Source organism: Syngnathus typhle, linkage group LG12, assembly GCF_033458585.1.
Source record: "Syngnathus typhle isolate RoL2023-S1 ecotype Sweden linkage group LG12, RoL_Styp_1.0, whole genome shotgun sequence".
NCBI lineage: Eukaryota > Metazoa > Chordata > Actinopteri > Syngnathiformes > Syngnathidae > Syngnathus > Syngnathus typhle.
Window position 1 is genome coordinate 1,122,652 of NC_083749.1, and position 16,184 is coordinate 1,138,835.

Here is a 16,184-nt window from a genome sequence, read left to right on the forward strand (position 1 = left end):
TCGGCACGAAGCCATTAGCATGTTGTATTGATGCCTCCCCCCCACCCCCCAAAAAAAAGCGATAAGATAGCCAGAGCACATGAGAGAGAAAGTACATGAAAAACGAGCCAATGGCGGCCTTTTATCTCGCCATGGGCAAGCTAGATTAATTGCTAGCTAGAAAGCCAGCTAGCAAGTTACAGAGCGTTGCCGTCGTTGAATTCAAGTCGAGTCTCGCAAATACCAATTGAAACTCAAGGACGGTCTTTCAGAGGTCTTGAATAAAAAGGGACTTAAGTCTCGAGTCAAGATCATCATGCGACTGGCGTGCCCAGCAGCATCGGAGCTAATTAGCGCGCCGTTGCCATGCAAATCAAGGTGGGAAGGACGAGCGACTTTCGCCAAGGTCGCGGCGGCTGCCAAAGCCAGCGTTTATCTTTCGGCAGATGACGGCGACTTGGGGAGGAGGAGATTATCGGAAGGTGGCGCCGTTGACGGAGCGCTTGCGCCATGTGACGCAGCGATCAGATATAAAACTGCAAAAAATGGAGACCTTAAATAAAATAGCCTTCCTGGAGATAATCTATCCTTGTTCCTTCGCTCCGTGTCCTGAGGGGTGTGCGTGCAAGATTGACGGCCGCAAATGGCCCACCATGTTTTGTGCATGCAGCGCCAATCGATTCATCAGCCGCCAAAACGGAATAATAATCCGATTACCTTCAGCAGGGCGGAAAATGACTCACGAGTGACACGGCGGCAGAATACGGGAAAGAAAACGACGGCAGCCAAATGTCAGATTCGTCACGTGTCAATTATCACCGTATCGTTGAAGCGATTGTCGACTGATGGGTCATTCCTGTAACAATTGTCATTTATCACGATATCCATTAATATACCCTCGTGAGGATAAAGTGAATAGAACAATGGATGGATTTCTGCCAATACTGTCTAGCGTGTTCTCCTAAATGATGGCTCACTCACCTCGTTGGCCTTCGACCGTCAGCCGACGAGACGGCGCGTCATGGACAAAAACCTCAGCGCAGGTGTTCCTTTCTCTGGAACGGAGGAAAGTAAAGCAAACATCACTGGTCTGCGCCTAATTCTCTATTTAGCACCAAACACGAGCCACTTAGCTTTTCAGACGCTCCATTTTAGGAAGACAAGAAAGAACTGACCCCTCAAGTAGCTGCCAATCAGGATGCTTAGCGCGGTTAGCATAGCTAGCATTCAAAACAGGCTGGGTCGAAGTTTCCACATCACAAGTTACAGTCAAAAAAGATGTTCAATAAATGAGCAAAAGAGAGGAATAACTTTTAAATAAGAAGGAGAAGTAGTTCCTGGTAGTGTTTTAGCCGCGACGAATCGAAGTAATGAGCTTTTCCCAAGTGGATGCCATTTAATTAAAGACGCTACAGTTAGCATTTTAGCTTATAGTTTAACTTTGTGACACACGGTGAACGTCTTGACACAAAAATTTTAGGTAGCTTAGCCTAGACCCAAACACAAGCATCATCTGAACTGAAAATGCAAAAAATAAACTAAAATAAAAAAATCCTGTTCACCGACCTTTGTTCTCGAATGTTCTTCCAAAGCAGTGACAGAAGAGCGGAGAGCGCCCCCTACTGTTCTGGAGCGTGTATAAAATATCAACATAACCGTGACAGATATTTTATACAAAATGAATCAAAGGAAAACAACACAAAGTCATCCCAATTATTTTGGTATTATTATTGCTTTATTTACGGCATCACCGACATTTTACACCTGCAACTTTTGAAGCTATACAATCCATCACTGGCTCACACTCGCATCAGAAGAAATCTCGCAGTTTTCTTATGGAAGACGATTTTTTTTTCCTCTGTCGACTATTTTCTCTCAATATTACGACTTGAACTTTTTTTCCCAAAACTCCTCTCCCAACGTTCCGACTTTACTCAGCTTTTTTAACATACTGTTATTTTCCCTTCATGGACGGTTCATATTCTTGAAACTTTATTTGAATGTTACAATTGTTTTCAAGTGAAGTCCAATCAGGTGCTTCGGCTTCTACCGATTGGAACGAACGATAAACGAGACCAAAAAATCAGCGAAATGTCTCGCCGATTTAAGAACGAGCGAATGGGAGCCAACGTGGTGCAATGCAAGTGCTACGCGGGTTCCTTGGAAAGAGGATCTTGCGTGCTGTCGGTTCTCCTTAGAAAAATACGAAATCCGTCCACGTGCGAACGTGCGGTGGAACGAATGGCCGGAATAAGCAGGAGAAGCGTCAAAGGTGTCGATTTAACTCCGTTGCGGGACGGCGTGCTCGTCCTGGCAGTTGTCCAAAAGCTCGTCCTCGGAAAAGCTGATGTGAAGGCAGGTGTCGTCGACGGGGGACGAGGCGGGCGGCCGGCCCTCGTTCCAGCTTTGAGTCGAGTCCGGGTTCTCCTCCTGCCCGTTGCGGACCGGAGTCCCGAAAGTCCCGCGGTCCCCGAAGGGGTCGTCGTCCCGCAGAGGCGACAGCAGCGATTTGGTCTCGGAGCGCACGCCCGAGTCGTCGCTGGCCGAGCAGGAGCTGCTGAGCGAGTGGAAGTCGGCCGACGACAACGAGCCGGGCGTCGCGTCCGGGAAGGAGAAGCGGAGGCTTTCGCGGCCCGGGACGCCGTCCTGGACCGAGCCCGGGGACAAGGTCCGGCTGGCTCGCTTCAGGGAGGGAGGAGGAGGCTCCAGCTTTGGGACGGGCGCTTGATACCTGATGACCACAGATCACGTCATGTTAAATAGGACTTGTCTAATGTAGAAATAAAAAACAGCCAAGGTGACCAAAACCAATTTGGAGACCCCCCCACCCCCACCCAGCACTCTGGGCCTTAAGAGCGCTTTGTGGTGAAAGCCTCTTCATGGTCTGCTTGCTCATTTTTTCTCCTTTTCATCCCCCAACGTTTTTATTCAAAAGGCCGAGCGCTCGCCGTGCTCGCTTGTATTTGATTAGCGGCTTGCAATTGTTGGCTATTGTTGCTCTTTCATTTTGTTTTTGCTCTTGATGAAAAGACGCTTGCGAGGAGTGCCAGCTGGCCAGGTTATTAAAGGAGAATATTTTAATATCGTCTAAGGTGGCTTCATTGTGACTTTGGCAAAGCAGAACAAGATTTCTTTTTTTTTTTTGGAGCGCCTTTCTTGATTTCTACGTGTTAAACGGTGGCGGGATTTCGAGGGTGTGCACACTTTTGCAACCACATCATTTATCCCTTGAAATGTTTTGAGAAAGAAAAGGGACTGTAATGCACAGGTTATTGGTCACATTGATGAGTGATTGATTTCGTTTTTTCCCTTGCCGCCACGCGATTGGCCGATGGGCGCAATTTTTAAACGCGATTGTAACGTTGCATGCTGCTTGTCGCGCACGATACTCACATTAAGAAGGAGGAGGAGGAAGAGGAAGAGAAGGGAGAAGAGGATGAGATGAGGAAGATGAGCAAGACGAAGGTGGGCAGGTGCAGGTTTTTTTTTTTTTTTTTGGGTGCATGTTTTTGATTTGATTAGAGGAGCAAGAGGACGAGCAGGACGGGATCCTGGCACCTGACGAAAAGAGGCCAGAGTTAGAGCGCGGCCGGCTTGCTACGAAACGCAATCCGAGCAACTCAAACCGTCAACCTCCACGACGTCGCGTTTGAAAAACGGTTGCGTGCCACCAATGTGCAGTACCGTGTCGTGCCACAAACTGCGTGGCAGCACTGAGCTGGACGTGTGACTGTTTATTAAAACGAAGCAAACGTCTACGAAATAATTTTAAAAAGATGTGATGAAATGTAAAAAAATCATTCTAAAAAACTATTTTTCCTCATACTTGTGTTTAGCTTATCACAAGAATTTTTGTTGAGGTAAGCAAAGCACAAGGTTTTGAGTGGAAGCAGACGCTTGAAAGAACGCGATGCCATTGGCTCCTCGTGGTGTTGCAATCTGTTTTATCGCGCCGGGACTTCACACTTGCGAGAGGAAAAACATTAAGGGGAGGGGCTGCTATTGAGGGAATGTTTTCCCCCATTGGCGCTTTCGGCTTTAAGGGGATTAAAAGCTCATTAAAAAGTAATTGCGTACTTGATGTTGCTGCGGCGGCGGCGGCGGGGAAAAACATCAGAATGGAACGTCTTGGGGCAATTTAGGCAGATTAAATGTTGACTCAAGGCTTTCTTTGAGGGAAACACAAACGTTTGCATCCATTTGTTTTCACAATGGGCGCCAGGAGAATCAGCTTGTCATTTTTTTGCCCCCCAAAAAAGCCGTACTTTTCCTCCACGCTGGACGCCCTCCTGCTCACGACGGGGTCCACCTCGTCAGACGCGGCGCCGCCGTCGGCCGCCGGGACGAGGCGGCCGTCCCCCGGGCCCGGCGGGATGAGCCGCTCCAGGGCGTCGCCGCAGCGATGCTTGAGGTTGAGCGAGAGAGGCCTGGTCCAAGCGGAAAGCGCTGCGAGACACAAGTGTGCTATAAAAGTGAAAAAGAAATTGTCCTTCCAGTGGTCGGCTAACAGGGTGATCTAAAAGGAGTGCTTTGCCGCCGTCATGTCACATCAATAAATCATCTTGAGGGGGTGTGGATTTATTTTTAGTTCACAACTTGGGTCGCGAGTCGAACGCTGACAGGACGAGGCAAGTCACTCACCGCATCCGTCGAGCGGCGTCTCCGGCGGCGGAAGCTCCGCCTCCTGGCTGGCGCCGGCTCCCGCCTCCAGCTGCTGGAGCTGCTGCACCAGCAGGGCCAGGTGCTGCAGCAGGTCGCGGTTCTGCAGGAGCAGCTGGTGCGAGCGCGCCTGCGCCTCCATGCGGGCGGCGCTCTCGGCCGCCATCTGATCCTTCAGCAGCTGCACCTGCAAACCGATGATGGGAGGGGGGGAGGTAGGGAGGGAAAAATGGACAGTTGCTAATGCCCGACAAAGACATCATCGCTCTGTTTCAGCAATTTTTTGTTTGAGCTGTCATAAGAGGGGAAGTGCTGCCCCCTAGTGCCACAACACAGGCCTTTCAATAACCTCTGAGCGTCCAATCAGAACCCAATCAATGAAAGAACACACCGACAGAGCACTACTTTGATCTAAAGCATCTCCACTGGCTTTAAGGCACATCTTTGATACCACCAGATGGCGCCAAAGCACTCTTTGGCGACTCCCTTACCTGAGCGACAGCCGCCTGCGTGTGCTGCTGCTGCTGCTGTAGCTGCTGCTGTAGCTGCTGCTGAAGGAGCTGCAAGTAGTGGCGCGACGTCAGCGAGCCTGCCGCCGAGCCCGGGCTGCCGGGAGTCGCCGCCACCGATGTCACCGTCAACAAGGACTTTCCGGAAAGGTCCTGACAGCAAACACAAAATATGGAAAGGAAAAAACACACATCACGGTTTTGCTTTTATGACCTGCTAACACGCGACCCTCCTCGTAAATAAATCATTTCAAAAATCAGATAAAACATATTGCACCTCTATTGGTTGGCCTCCAGAGGGCAGCAAAGGATCATTTTGTCTGGCACAGACCAGTGTGGCTCCAAAAATGAAACATTGTTCGGCGAAACAAAATCGAAATTGTGTCTCACTCACCATGATGGTGTGGCCCGCTTTGACCACGCTAAGCTCAGCCAGACTGCGCAGGATGTCCCCGACCGTTTGTTCGCAGAGCGAGGCGCCGGACGCCAGGTCGTCTTCCACCTCCTCCTCCTCTTCGCCTGGTCCTCCTCCAGCGTCCTCCTCGCTCTGCCCGTCGGCGTGCTGCAGGCTCAGCTTGTGGCAAACCTCGAAGGCCTGACCCACCGTCCGCACGATGCGAATAGCCAGCGTCTGCGCCAAACGGACACACGCGAGGACGGACGTGAGCCGCGTTCACCTCGAGCCCAGCCGAGCCAGCGACTGACCTTCTTTTTGGATTTGAACACGTTGCAGCGGAAGCAATTGCTGGAGCCGTCTCTGGCGATGTAGCTGAAGATCTTTAAATCTTGCGAGTCGTGCGACACGTAGAAAATCCTGCCGCGGTGAACGTAAACAAAATGCAGAACTCAACCAAAAGAACGCCATTTTGAAATGTCCACCTTTGAGTGGGCAACCTACCTGTAAATGGGGTCGTGCATAATGAGCAACTTGCTCTCATCCCACGGCCGCTCTTTCCTCTACGGGCGGAAACGTCTTTAGCACGTTAGCATTAGCCGCAACGCTCAAGCGTCTCACCTTCTGTTTCTTGCGCAGCAGCACCTTGACGCCGTCCACCGACACCACCATGTTCACCTTCTTCTTCTTGATGTTCTTGGCTTTGAACTCGTACTGAAAAAGCAGAGGAAAAGAATGGAGCGCTGCTTGAGTGAGCCACCTAGCCACGGCTTCACTACAATGCGCGGCGGCATTTGGGGACTTTCCTGGAATTTTGCTCCTTTTTCGGGGGGGGGGGTGGGTTACAATGAGGTGACTGTTGGGAGAACCGCCTTCTTGCCTTCAAAAATGCAAAGTTTTGGTTTGTTTCTTTTGTACCAATGCTAACATGCTAGCCATCAATATCCTAACATATAGCAAACTAGTACCGTTTTTTTCCGTGTATAATGCGCCCCCATGTATAATACGCACCCTAAAAATGGCATGTTGATGCTGGAAAAAAGCCTGTACCCATGTATAATAATTATAATTTATAAATCAACGCCAACAAAAAAAAAATACATCCAGCCTAGTTAAGACCATACCAAAGACTATAAAAATGGGACCCATTGCCTCCCTGCGTGTGTGACGATCATTGGGACTTAAAAACAAAACAATTTTTTTTTTAAAAATTCATAAAAATTATACCCATGTGTAATGCGCACCCCAGATTTTAGGACAATAAATTAGTTAAATTTCGCGCATTATACACGGAAAAAAACGGTAATTGAAAGTGCAAATTGTGCTTTTGCGCAATGGTAACATGCTAACATATAGCAAAGTAGTCATTGAAAGCGCAAATTTTGCTTTTGCCAAACCGCTGATTTCAAGCGTGAAATATGGGGGAAAAAAATAAATAAAAGCACGTGTGGGATTTGCAAACGTGGTCCCGGTCACCTAACGAGAGTTTCAAGTGTCGCCTGTAAATCTCTCAAATGAGGGCGAGAGCTGCATCTCACACGCGTGGCGGCGCAAATTCATTTCACATGCAAGATGCCAGCAGAAAATCAATGTTGCCCCGAGGCCTTCGTGCATTATTGAGCGTGCTGGTATTTAGAGGCAAATGCGGACAAATGGGAAGAGCCTTTGCCACATTTGCTGGCGAGAGCGCCCGTGGCCACGTTGGCTTCAAGGCACTCCGCTTTACGGAGGCCATGCTGGCATCAATGCTTGCTATGCGAGGGTTGCTCCTTTGTTTACCCCCCCCCCCCCGACCCTTCTTTACTCCCCCGAGGGACGGGCCGTCCTTTCTCGGCGCCTGTCAGCGAGGCACTGAGGCGTGGAGCCATTCTTTGCGCAAAGAGTCCCGTGTCGAGACGCCGCCGGTCCACTTTACGAAGAAGCCGGCATTAAACTTGGAATTTGGAAAAGCAAGGCCCGGTCAAAACGATTTTTTTTTTTTTTTAGGCTGATGCCACTTGTGATATTTGGCAGAATGAAATTCCGATAATCAGTCCATTCATTTAATGCCAGACAGCTAGCTAGCTGGACAGTTAATAAAACGCAAACGCAAGCGTGTGACCTGCGAGGATGCAAAAAAGACGAAGCGCCACTTGTGTCGTGCGCGGGGCAAACAAAAGGCGACTTAACACTCCAAGCTGATCCGCTGCACTTCTAGGTCAGCCATTAGCTTGCCGTGAAAACAATGGGAAGCCCCTCCCGAGAACCCACAAATAAAAGCCTTAATATATAGCTGGTGTTTTTGAGTGCACATAGAACAAAAAGCAGCCTCCCTCCCCCCCCCCCCCCCCCCCCCTTTCCACTGATCCGTCGCCTCCTGTCTTCATCATAAGGTGTTTTATTGATAGGATTGGACCAACATGTGGCGCTCACTGCCCTAAATTCTGTCAACAACACGGCCAACGTGGGTAAATCAGGCTTCGCCATGAGCCCCATTTTCCTTTTTGACTCACTTGAACGGCTTCTGTTGCTTTTCTATCACCCCGGCCGGCAAGCATTCCTCCCCCCTCCTCCCCCTTCCTTCCTTCCTTCCGAATGTGCTCTTAACAAAAGGTGATCCAGGCGGACGGAAGGGTAAAAAAAGAATGCCATTCCCCGGGGGAGACTCTTGGCAGTCAGAGAAAGGAGGCCTTGGAGAAGAAGAAGAAAAAAAAAATCCCATTAGGGGCCGATCGGAATTCAAAGAGGGAAGCGCCTCTTTGGCCCTCAGCCTCCATCTATTCCTGTCCACGCCGAGCAGATAGGGGCTAAATGGAGGTGCGCTATTTTGGTGGCACAACAGTGAGGGGAGGGAGGGAGGGAGGGAGGGAGGGAGGGAGCCAGGGCTTCCATTTGCGTTCCTCAACTAAAAGTGCACCATCCATTCAAAGGCGCCGCTGGGCCACGTGAAAGCACGAAAACTCCTCGCCACAATGGAGAGCGGCCTCACGCGCGTCCAAAAGGATCGGCGGGGGGTGCGAGGAGACATTGTGTCTCGCCGTGGGAACGGCAGGTGTGCGGCTGAGCCGGCCAATCGGAATCAAGAGATTAACTAAAAAAAAAAAAGGCAGGGGGGGGCGATTTATTTAATCGCATGTTTTGTAACGTGAGCTGGCCCTGATTGGGGAAATAAGAGCGCCTTGCAGCTCTTGTTCCTTCCGTTGGATTTGAAAAAAACAATAAATAAAACGCTTGCCACCTTGCAAACACACCCAAAGAGCTCCCAGATGAGTCTGGAGGATTCCCCACCTAAGTTGGCAAGCCATGAGACGTGCTTCAGAGGATAAGCGCGCATTTTGCCGTCGGAGCGCGCTTAAGAGCCTTGTCGTGTCGGAGCCTCGCCGCCGCCGCCGCCGCTCGCTCACTTAAATCACGCCGTCAACCCACTCATCTCGTACAGTCCCCGGGGGCCGCTAGTCAGTTAGCATCCTTGTTATTGTTAGCCCCTCTAAGGCGTTTCTCATTGCATGTTAGCATGGAGCTCGTGGCTGTGCATTTTCATCCAGTTTGGGCGAATATTTTGAAAGTGTGAGTGTCTTGAGCATGATGCTATCTCCTTACCCGGATCCTCCTCATGGCCGCCACAATTTCCATGCGACTGTTGGGCCGGGCCACATCCAGGCTCCCCACATACTGCAACACAAAAGTCGTTTGGTTTTCCAAACGGAGCAATGGTTAACAAAGCAGCACATTTGAACACATTATCATTATTCATCACCCCCCCCCCCTCAAAAAAAACAGACAAATAAGTAGTTGTTCTGTCGCTCACACCGAAAGGTTCGAAAAATAATCTGCCCCATGAGAAGATGCCTCAGGGCTCCTTTCGAGGGCCCTCAAAATGTCCTTGGCCATGGCAGAACTTCCGAGCTTTTTTGATTAAGGTGAATTTCAGCGCAAAATCCTAAATGGAACGTCATCCGTCCGTCCTCCTATGCGTGTTGCGAGTCTGCGTCAAAGCACCCAGCACATGATGACAGCTGCTCTGGCGAATGGGTCGAGCCCCCTAAATAAGTAAGCAAGCGAGACAAGACAAGCAATCCACTCTAATATTGAAGGTAATTACAAAGTATACTCGGGTCCTCTAAAAGCTGAATTCTGTTTAGCTGACAGCTGAATAATTGATGGCACAAAGACAGCTGGTGCAAAGCAAAGTCGCTTGCGCTGCGTCCGTCCGTCCGTCCGTCCGTCCCAAAGCAAATTTTCTGCCAAAGACACAATGGTCAAGCTTGCACGCACTGACGTCATCACATTTACTTTTGTAACTTTTCTGATCAATTGCACGATGAAGAAGAGTTGGAATGCAACGCACGTGACTTTTCGTATTTTCATCCCACATCCATTTTTCATTCAATGCTCTACTCTGCAGTTAGTTGTTGAAAGTTGTTTTTGATTGAATACTTGGGAGGACTACTTTTTTTACTTTGGATTCTTCGAAAGTAATGAATAAATACATTTCTTTACTCTTTCCACCCGTACTTGAGTGAATACTAATGATTAGGAGGAGGACTTTTTACTTTGACTCAGTGTAAAGTAACCCACCCATGCTCACCATTTACTCAGCACTTGGAGATTTTTTTTAGTTTTTTCATCTTGACTTGAGAAGAGACAGTGGCTCTCCTTGTTTCCAATTTTTGTCTCTCCCCACGCCTACCTTGGCTTGGAAGGAGATGCCATGCTGGTAAGCTTCCTCGTTGTGCAGCGGCAGCCTGGCGTCGGCCACGTCGTCCACCAGGTTGTAGCGGTTCCTCCTGGCTGGCATGGCGGGGCGGGGGGGGATCCCAGGCCGGGGGGGATCCCTCGCAGCCGCGGCGCCGCGCGGACCTCACCACAAGGGTCCGGCTCGGCGCTCCTCCACGCCCCGGCGGCTAGTGCGCATCGTTGTCGCTCCAAACCGGAAGACGTGCAGGAGAAGCGTCAATGCGGTGCTCGTAAATTAGGCTGGGCTGATGGTGGGCTGCAGGGGGACGGAGGGCTCGCTCTGCAAGGAAAGCAGGATGGCTCGGTGTGGCTGCACTTGTCTCGGCTTCCCGCACAAAGCAAAGCTCTGGGGCAAAGTTGCACCGAATCCGGACGGGAGGGGCGAGCGGGAGGGCAGTTGTGATTGTGCGTCATGCGCGCATGCTGTTGTCCACCCTCGAGCTCCCCCTGGAGACCAAACGTGGAGGCGCTTGCGGCGCTTTATTAGGCACACTCCTTCGAATAACACAACTGGATGAAATTACAAAATAAATATGAAAAGGATGATTCAATTCATGAAGTAATAATAATAATAATCCACTAGTCGCACATTGGTTTAATTGAGCAAGAAGAGGATTCATGTCACAGCACACAATGTCAGGATTTCAAGACCAAAACAACACGAGGCTTAACAATATGTGCGTGTGTGTTTACTGGTGCCCGCGTACCTGAGAGGCCAAGGAGACGGACGTTAGCTGACAAAATTGCTGTAAACGTTGCCTGACAAACTTCCCTTAATGTTATGGAGAACCACAAGCAAAGACACAAATAATACATTACAAATAAGAACACACCAATCAATCAATTAGTCCCTTTTCAATGGACTCAAAGTTCAGTAAGAGCGAGTTCAATAGCATTTCCTCAAATAGTGTCATCCTTTTTCAAGAGTGTCGGTTTCCATTCCGAGCGAGCAAAAGTCGAGCTTGATATCATCCGTTAAGCAAAAATAAAACGCTCTTTTAATTTTTGAGGTTAAAAAATAAATAATACATTCCAAGTCGTGGATCAGGAAAGGCAGAGGTTGAGACTTAAAAGGTGCAATAAAGCCACAATAAAATCTTTAGCGCACAAACAATACAATCCACACGACGACGCTTCGGGTCCTGAAAGAGAGGCGTCGCAAAACGGACGCCCCGCTTCACACGTAACAAGCGAGCGGCCAAAAGAATGCAAACCAGAATTGGAACAATGACAAACATCGCCATCATGCTCACTCCACTCACATCCATGTCCGCTAAAAGGAGGAGGAGAGAAATAAATAAGGGGAGGGCTTGGGAAGAGCGTCGCCGGCGAGGACGGGACCAAAGGTGGCGGCGGCCGGGTGGGCCTCACTCGACGGCGCCGCTCATCCTCTCCTCGTCGGCCTGCTTGTGATGCTGCAACCGGGCGTACGTCACCGCGTCCCCCCTGAGAGGTGAGGCAGCGAGCGCGGTTAGGGGATTAGCGTAGCGCAGGGGGGCGGGGCTGAAGGGCGGGGCTTCCCTAGGCCAGGCTTGAAATGCCGCCCGGGAGTATGTTAGGATGGACTTTATGGAAAAAAAAATAATTCTGAAAATTTATGAATGCTAAAACGCAAATAATCAGGGAGGAGGTCGTTTTTTTTTTTAGTTTGGGCAAATTTAACGAGTTACACTGCTCAACACACATTTCACAGATTAAAAGAATACACATCAATTTGTATTAAATAAAAATTCAAGTCGATTACGCAAGGAAAGTAAGTGGACTTAAAATGAAAGTTTGCTGCTTGTTAGTGGGCGTTACACAAACGGGCAGACAGTCAGATGTTTTTCTTTTCTTTTCTTTAAAAAGTGAAAGAGTGGCGCGTTCGGAGCGCTCTTACTTTTTGCCGAGAGACGCCAGGCCGTAGAGGACCCCGGTGGCGAAGGCGATGGCGTTGCCGAACAGCGTGGTGAAGGAGAAACTCAGGAAGATGGGGAAGAGCGCCATCCTGAGCCCGACACAGGTCAGAGCGTTTCAACTTCTGCCACCAAACTCCAACAACGTCGGACGACGTCTCACCCGCAGTAGAAGAAGGATTTCTGCCAGGGTCGGAAGCGGTCGGCGCGGGCCGCCACGGCGTTGGCGAACTCGATGAACTGGCAGCAGAAGGGCACCTCGCACAGGAACAACACAAAGGCGTTCAACCTGGACGCATCAGTGACAACTTGCTCATGTTTTAGAAAATCTCAACAACTATGCCATCCGTGAATTTGCGGAAAATGGATTTTGGCGTCAAAGCCGATGCATTCTAAATAGGGAACTTACACCATCCACACTCCGGCGGCGATGTTGAGAGGGTTCACCGTGACACAGTTCCAGACTCCTGCAATGGCGCACGCTGCGCAACACAAAGAATTATTGCAAGAACACGGACACAATGTGGAGAAAGGATTTATGGATTGGCAGGTGTCCACTGGCACTTGATGGTCGTCCTGCTCCTGCTTAATAAATGATGCAGAGGTCATCAAATATGCAGCCGGCCGGGCTTTAAGTGACACGGGCGGGATGGGGTCTGGGTGTCAGTTGTTGCTGATGCTACTCAGCAAACAGGCTGGGGGGGGGGGGGGGGGGGGGTTAAATCCGCGAACGCCGAATTTACAAGTCGGGGTGCCCTGACGTCACGATAGGTTGGTGTGTCACCAAGCACGCCATGAATAGCTATTCTACTTGTTCAATGTGATGACAAACAAAATGGGAATAAAAGTCGTCAACTTACATATTCCTCCCAGGACACCGGCTATTTTGCAAAGCCACCGGTACCACCACGTCATGCCATCATCCTCCGGAGGGGAAGCTTTGCTGGACGCTGCGGTCTCCTCTGAGCTCATCGTTTGTTTGGAGCGAAAACTACCAAGCCCACCACACTTTGATTTCTATGACTGACTTGCCGCTCCGGACGCCGAACCGTGGAGCCGAAATGGAGCCTGTCCTTGTTATTCTATTAGCAAGCTTCTGGCTCGCAGCTAATGCTTACCAGTGCCGACCAAAACATGTACGCTGACAGCAAAATCATCAACAAGTGTTTAATTCTCGCAACTGTAATACCAGTACTGCAAATGTAAAAGAACGACTCGGAATTATCTGGCTTGTTTTGGCGGAAGCTGTGGTTTCCTTTTCCGGTTTGCCGCAACCGCGGTGCATTGTGGGACGACGTCGCGAGGATCATTTTGTTGTGATTCCTGTTCAGGGCAAATGTACTGAATATATAACGAAATAACTAAATATAGGAATTAATTGTTTATAATATAAATTTATATTTCAAATTATTCGCATTATTGCGTGACAGCTCATTTCAGCCAATCAGAAAGACTCATCACAGAAGGTGGGCGGGATTTCTGCCACACCAATCGGATCGTGCTGTTGTGTTTTTATAGTTTGAAGGTAAAAAAAATAGACATCAAATTATCTTTGGGATAAACAAAATGAATTTACACTGTGCATCCTTTCAATAGAATTGAAACCATGAACAAAATACAAGCCTTTGATTAGGATAAACAACCAACGGGCTTCTGAACACATTTCTTTATACTATTCGATCTATTTTGAATTGACAAAATCACTCAGACAGCAGCGACGAGTGAAGCGGCTTCAGTGTCCTCCTGCTGACGCGCCTGTCCGCCACGATGGGGGCCACTTTCCTCTTGGGGGCCGGCGTGTGGCACAGCATGTCGTCCAGGCTCTGCCGCATCACCTGACCGGCGCGCTCCAGCTGGGAAATGAGCCCATCCGCTTCCTCCGCTAGCGCTTGGCCCTCGACATGCACACGCAACCGATCCAGCTGGGAAGCGATAGGGGCAATGCCGAGGACGCTTGTGCTTCTCAAACGTGCGACCGACTGCCTCCACTTACCACCTCTTGAGAAAATTCCGGCTTCCTGACAAAGAACGGCCTATTGGAGAGTTTGACTGCGGAAGAAAGGACCGCCGTAGCCTCCTCGGTCGCTCCGGTTAGCGCCAGCAACAAAATCTGATCATTCACATCAAGAGCGGAAGATGTAGAATGATGCTCACTTTCTAGATTTCTTTTCAACGAAGACTCACCTTCAAGTTTTGGCACAGTCGGCTGTCTGTGCTCATGATTTGTGCGAAAAACCATTGGGCTTTTTCAACGTCGTTCTGAGAAGAAACAAGAAACAGGGTGCAACCATGAATTGCAATGACATTGTGGATTGTCACTGACTGCATAAGCAGAAAGACACACTCACCTGTTGGAGCGCCAATGCAACAGCGAAGCAGTAAGCGTGCCTGGGGACAAATTGCCCTTTGGCCTGAGCCTCTTCCATGAGCGACGTGCAAATGGCGTGCGACTCGCTCGTGTTCTGATACAAGCACAAAAAAAAAATACGCGCGTCAATTGTAATCGTCTTTTGAAAGGAAAAAACTTGCTGCTGTTTTGGTTAGCAACAGTGTTTTTGTTTTGTTTTGTGTAAACAAGGTGTTTTCAGTTACCAGTTTGTAGCAGACAGCAGACGCCAGCAAGAGCGTGTCTTTGTTGAACGGCACGCTTTGGCTCCTCATGCACCGCAACACCTCGAGAGCGTCTTAAATGCCATTTGTCATTTTAAAACACAGCAGTCAAGAAGATGGACGGCTTTTTTGAGGACTGACCTTCGTGATAGCCCTTGACGAATAACATGTCGATGGCAATGTTGAAGGAGGTGGGGTCGGCGAAAAAGCCTCTCATTTCCTGTTCGGGGTGACAAAAGACCAACGGCGCAAACGCCGAGCATCTTGAGGTGTAAAAAAAAGAAGTTTGTATGTGCGCATCACTTTCTCCACCTGATCTGTAAGTGTAGCGGCGGCCATCTTCTCCAGGCCCAACTCGTAGCATAGCCTCATGAAGAGCGGGCCAAACTTGAACTCGCCGTGGGCCACGTTGCGGTTTTCTGCGTGGTACCTGGCAACAGGTGACGCTGTTGAGTGTGAAGTCATTGGGCTGGTTAAGTGGACCACACCAAAGCGGACCTATGAATGGCATCTCGGGCCGTCTTCATGTCCTCTGCAGACTGACACAAGTGAAGCAGCAGTTTGAGCTCATCTCGCAAAATCAGGTTGTTCCTCCGCAGTTTGTGGCCGAACAGCTCGATAAAATTTCCTGCAAATATGAAGAGAGAGAAAAAAACAGGTCAGACACGGGACTTGCTCTCATGGTGTGCAAAAGATGCATTGAATTAAATAAGTCAAATGTAGATTCCAAAAAAAAAAAAAATCCTCCAGTAATTTCTCGCTCAAGGTACTTCACCATCTGATCCAGTGACGAGGTGAGCGACCTCCACCTTCCTTCGCTGGAAGTCCTCAAGTTTGACGACATCCTCTGACAGCAGATGCCTTTTTGCTGCACATTTGATACAATGCATTTTAGGGTCACCCCTGATCTGCACACCAACTCCGCCAGTGGCCTCAAAGATGTGGACAAACGAATGACTTTGACAGCAAATGTGTTGAATTCACCTCCTGAACGAGATTCAATCCAGCTTGGCTGTTGCAAAGCAGAAAGTGTCGCTTTAGGAGAAATGTAGGCACGTAGAAACGAGCGACACCATGATGACGAAAAGCTCCGCAGCGCCATATTGGCCCAAGACTGTACCACCACCGCGTTCACAGAGGGGGGACGAATGACAACTACGCAGTGTGGTCATCATTTCTCCACTGTGTGAAATTTATTATATTTTTAAACACTGAAAAACAAACCTTTGTGCAATAAATATGTTAATTTTGCCCAATGATTCTGTTTTGCGTTTTTAAGCTTGACGGGAATGTGGTACATTCCAACACGGCACAGTCTAAACCAACTTTCTTTTCTTTTAACACTAGATGTGTATAATAATGTAATAATATAGATTTTCATACTTCAATTATGTTTTTTTAAAGAGAAAAACGCATTTTTAA

At 49.2% G+C, this 16,184-nt stretch overlaps 3 protein-coding genes across 6 annotated transcripts; all 3 read right to left on the bottom strand.

Moving 5' to 3' along the window:
* Nucleotides 1-2,052: 2,052 nt before the first annotated feature.
* si:dkey-34e4.1 (carboxyl-terminal PDZ ligand of neuronal nitric oxide synthase protein) lies at nucleotides 2,053-10,647 on the bottom strand. Of its 4 annotated transcripts, none has more exons than XR_009716351.1 (11): nucleotides 10,211-10,647; nucleotides 9,121-9,192; nucleotides 6,163-6,255; nucleotides 6,046-6,104; nucleotides 5,853-5,961; nucleotides 5,542-5,778; nucleotides 5,130-5,300; nucleotides 4,621-4,825; nucleotides 4,245-4,443; nucleotides 3,373-3,537; nucleotides 2,573-2,710 (listed from the first exon to the last, which is right to left on the bottom strand). XR_009716351.1 is itself a non-coding variant. In XM_061293016.1 (10 exons), exons 1-10 carry the CDS (start codon nucleotides 10,316-10,318, stop codon nucleotides 2,260-2,262), a joined length of 1,704 nt encoding a protein of 567 aa, XP_061149000.1. In that variant the 5' UTR covers nucleotides 10,319-10,645; the 3' UTR covers nucleotides 2,053-2,259. The 4 variants fall into 4 exon arrangements, 2 of the variants coding, with proteins under 2 accessions (XP_061149000.1, XP_061149001.1); XR_009716352.1 differs by lacking the exon at nucleotides 3,373-3,537 and adding an exon at nucleotides 4,057-4,148 and having other exon boundaries at nucleotides 2,591-2,710; XM_061293016.1 differs by lacking the exon at nucleotides 3,373-3,537 and having other exon boundaries at nucleotides 2,053-2,710; nucleotides 10,211-10,645.
* A 190-nt stretch (nucleotides 10,648-10,837) lies between these two features.
* Nucleotides 10,838-13,423, bottom strand: cacfd1 (calcium channel flower domain containing 1). Its single transcript, XM_061293127.1, has 5 exons — nucleotides 13,013-13,423; nucleotides 12,562-12,634; nucleotides 12,316-12,441; nucleotides 12,137-12,244; nucleotides 10,838-11,703 (listed from the first exon to the last, which is right to left on the bottom strand). The coding sequence occupies exons 1-5, from the start codon at nucleotides 13,122-13,124 to the stop codon at nucleotides 11,625-11,627; spliced, it is 498 nt and encodes a 165-aa protein (XP_061149111.1). The 5' UTR covers nucleotides 13,125-13,423; the 3' UTR covers nucleotides 10,838-11,624.
* Nucleotides 13,424-13,698: 275 nt separating this feature from the next.
* ptcd2 (pentatricopeptide repeat domain 2) lies at nucleotides 13,699-15,885 on the bottom strand. Its single transcript, XM_061293051.1, has 10 exons — nucleotides 15,747-15,885; nucleotides 15,538-15,630; nucleotides 15,261-15,390; nucleotides 15,075-15,192; nucleotides 14,904-14,982; nucleotides 14,745-14,836; nucleotides 14,501-14,614; nucleotides 14,337-14,411; nucleotides 14,146-14,262; nucleotides 13,699-14,074 (listed from the first exon to the last, which is right to left on the bottom strand). Exons 1-10 carry the CDS (start codon nucleotides 15,862-15,864, stop codon nucleotides 13,853-13,855), a joined length of 1,158 nt encoding a protein of 385 aa, XP_061149035.1. The 5' UTR covers nucleotides 15,865-15,885; the 3' UTR covers nucleotides 13,699-13,852.
* Nucleotides 15,886-16,184: the final 299 nt, after the last annotated feature.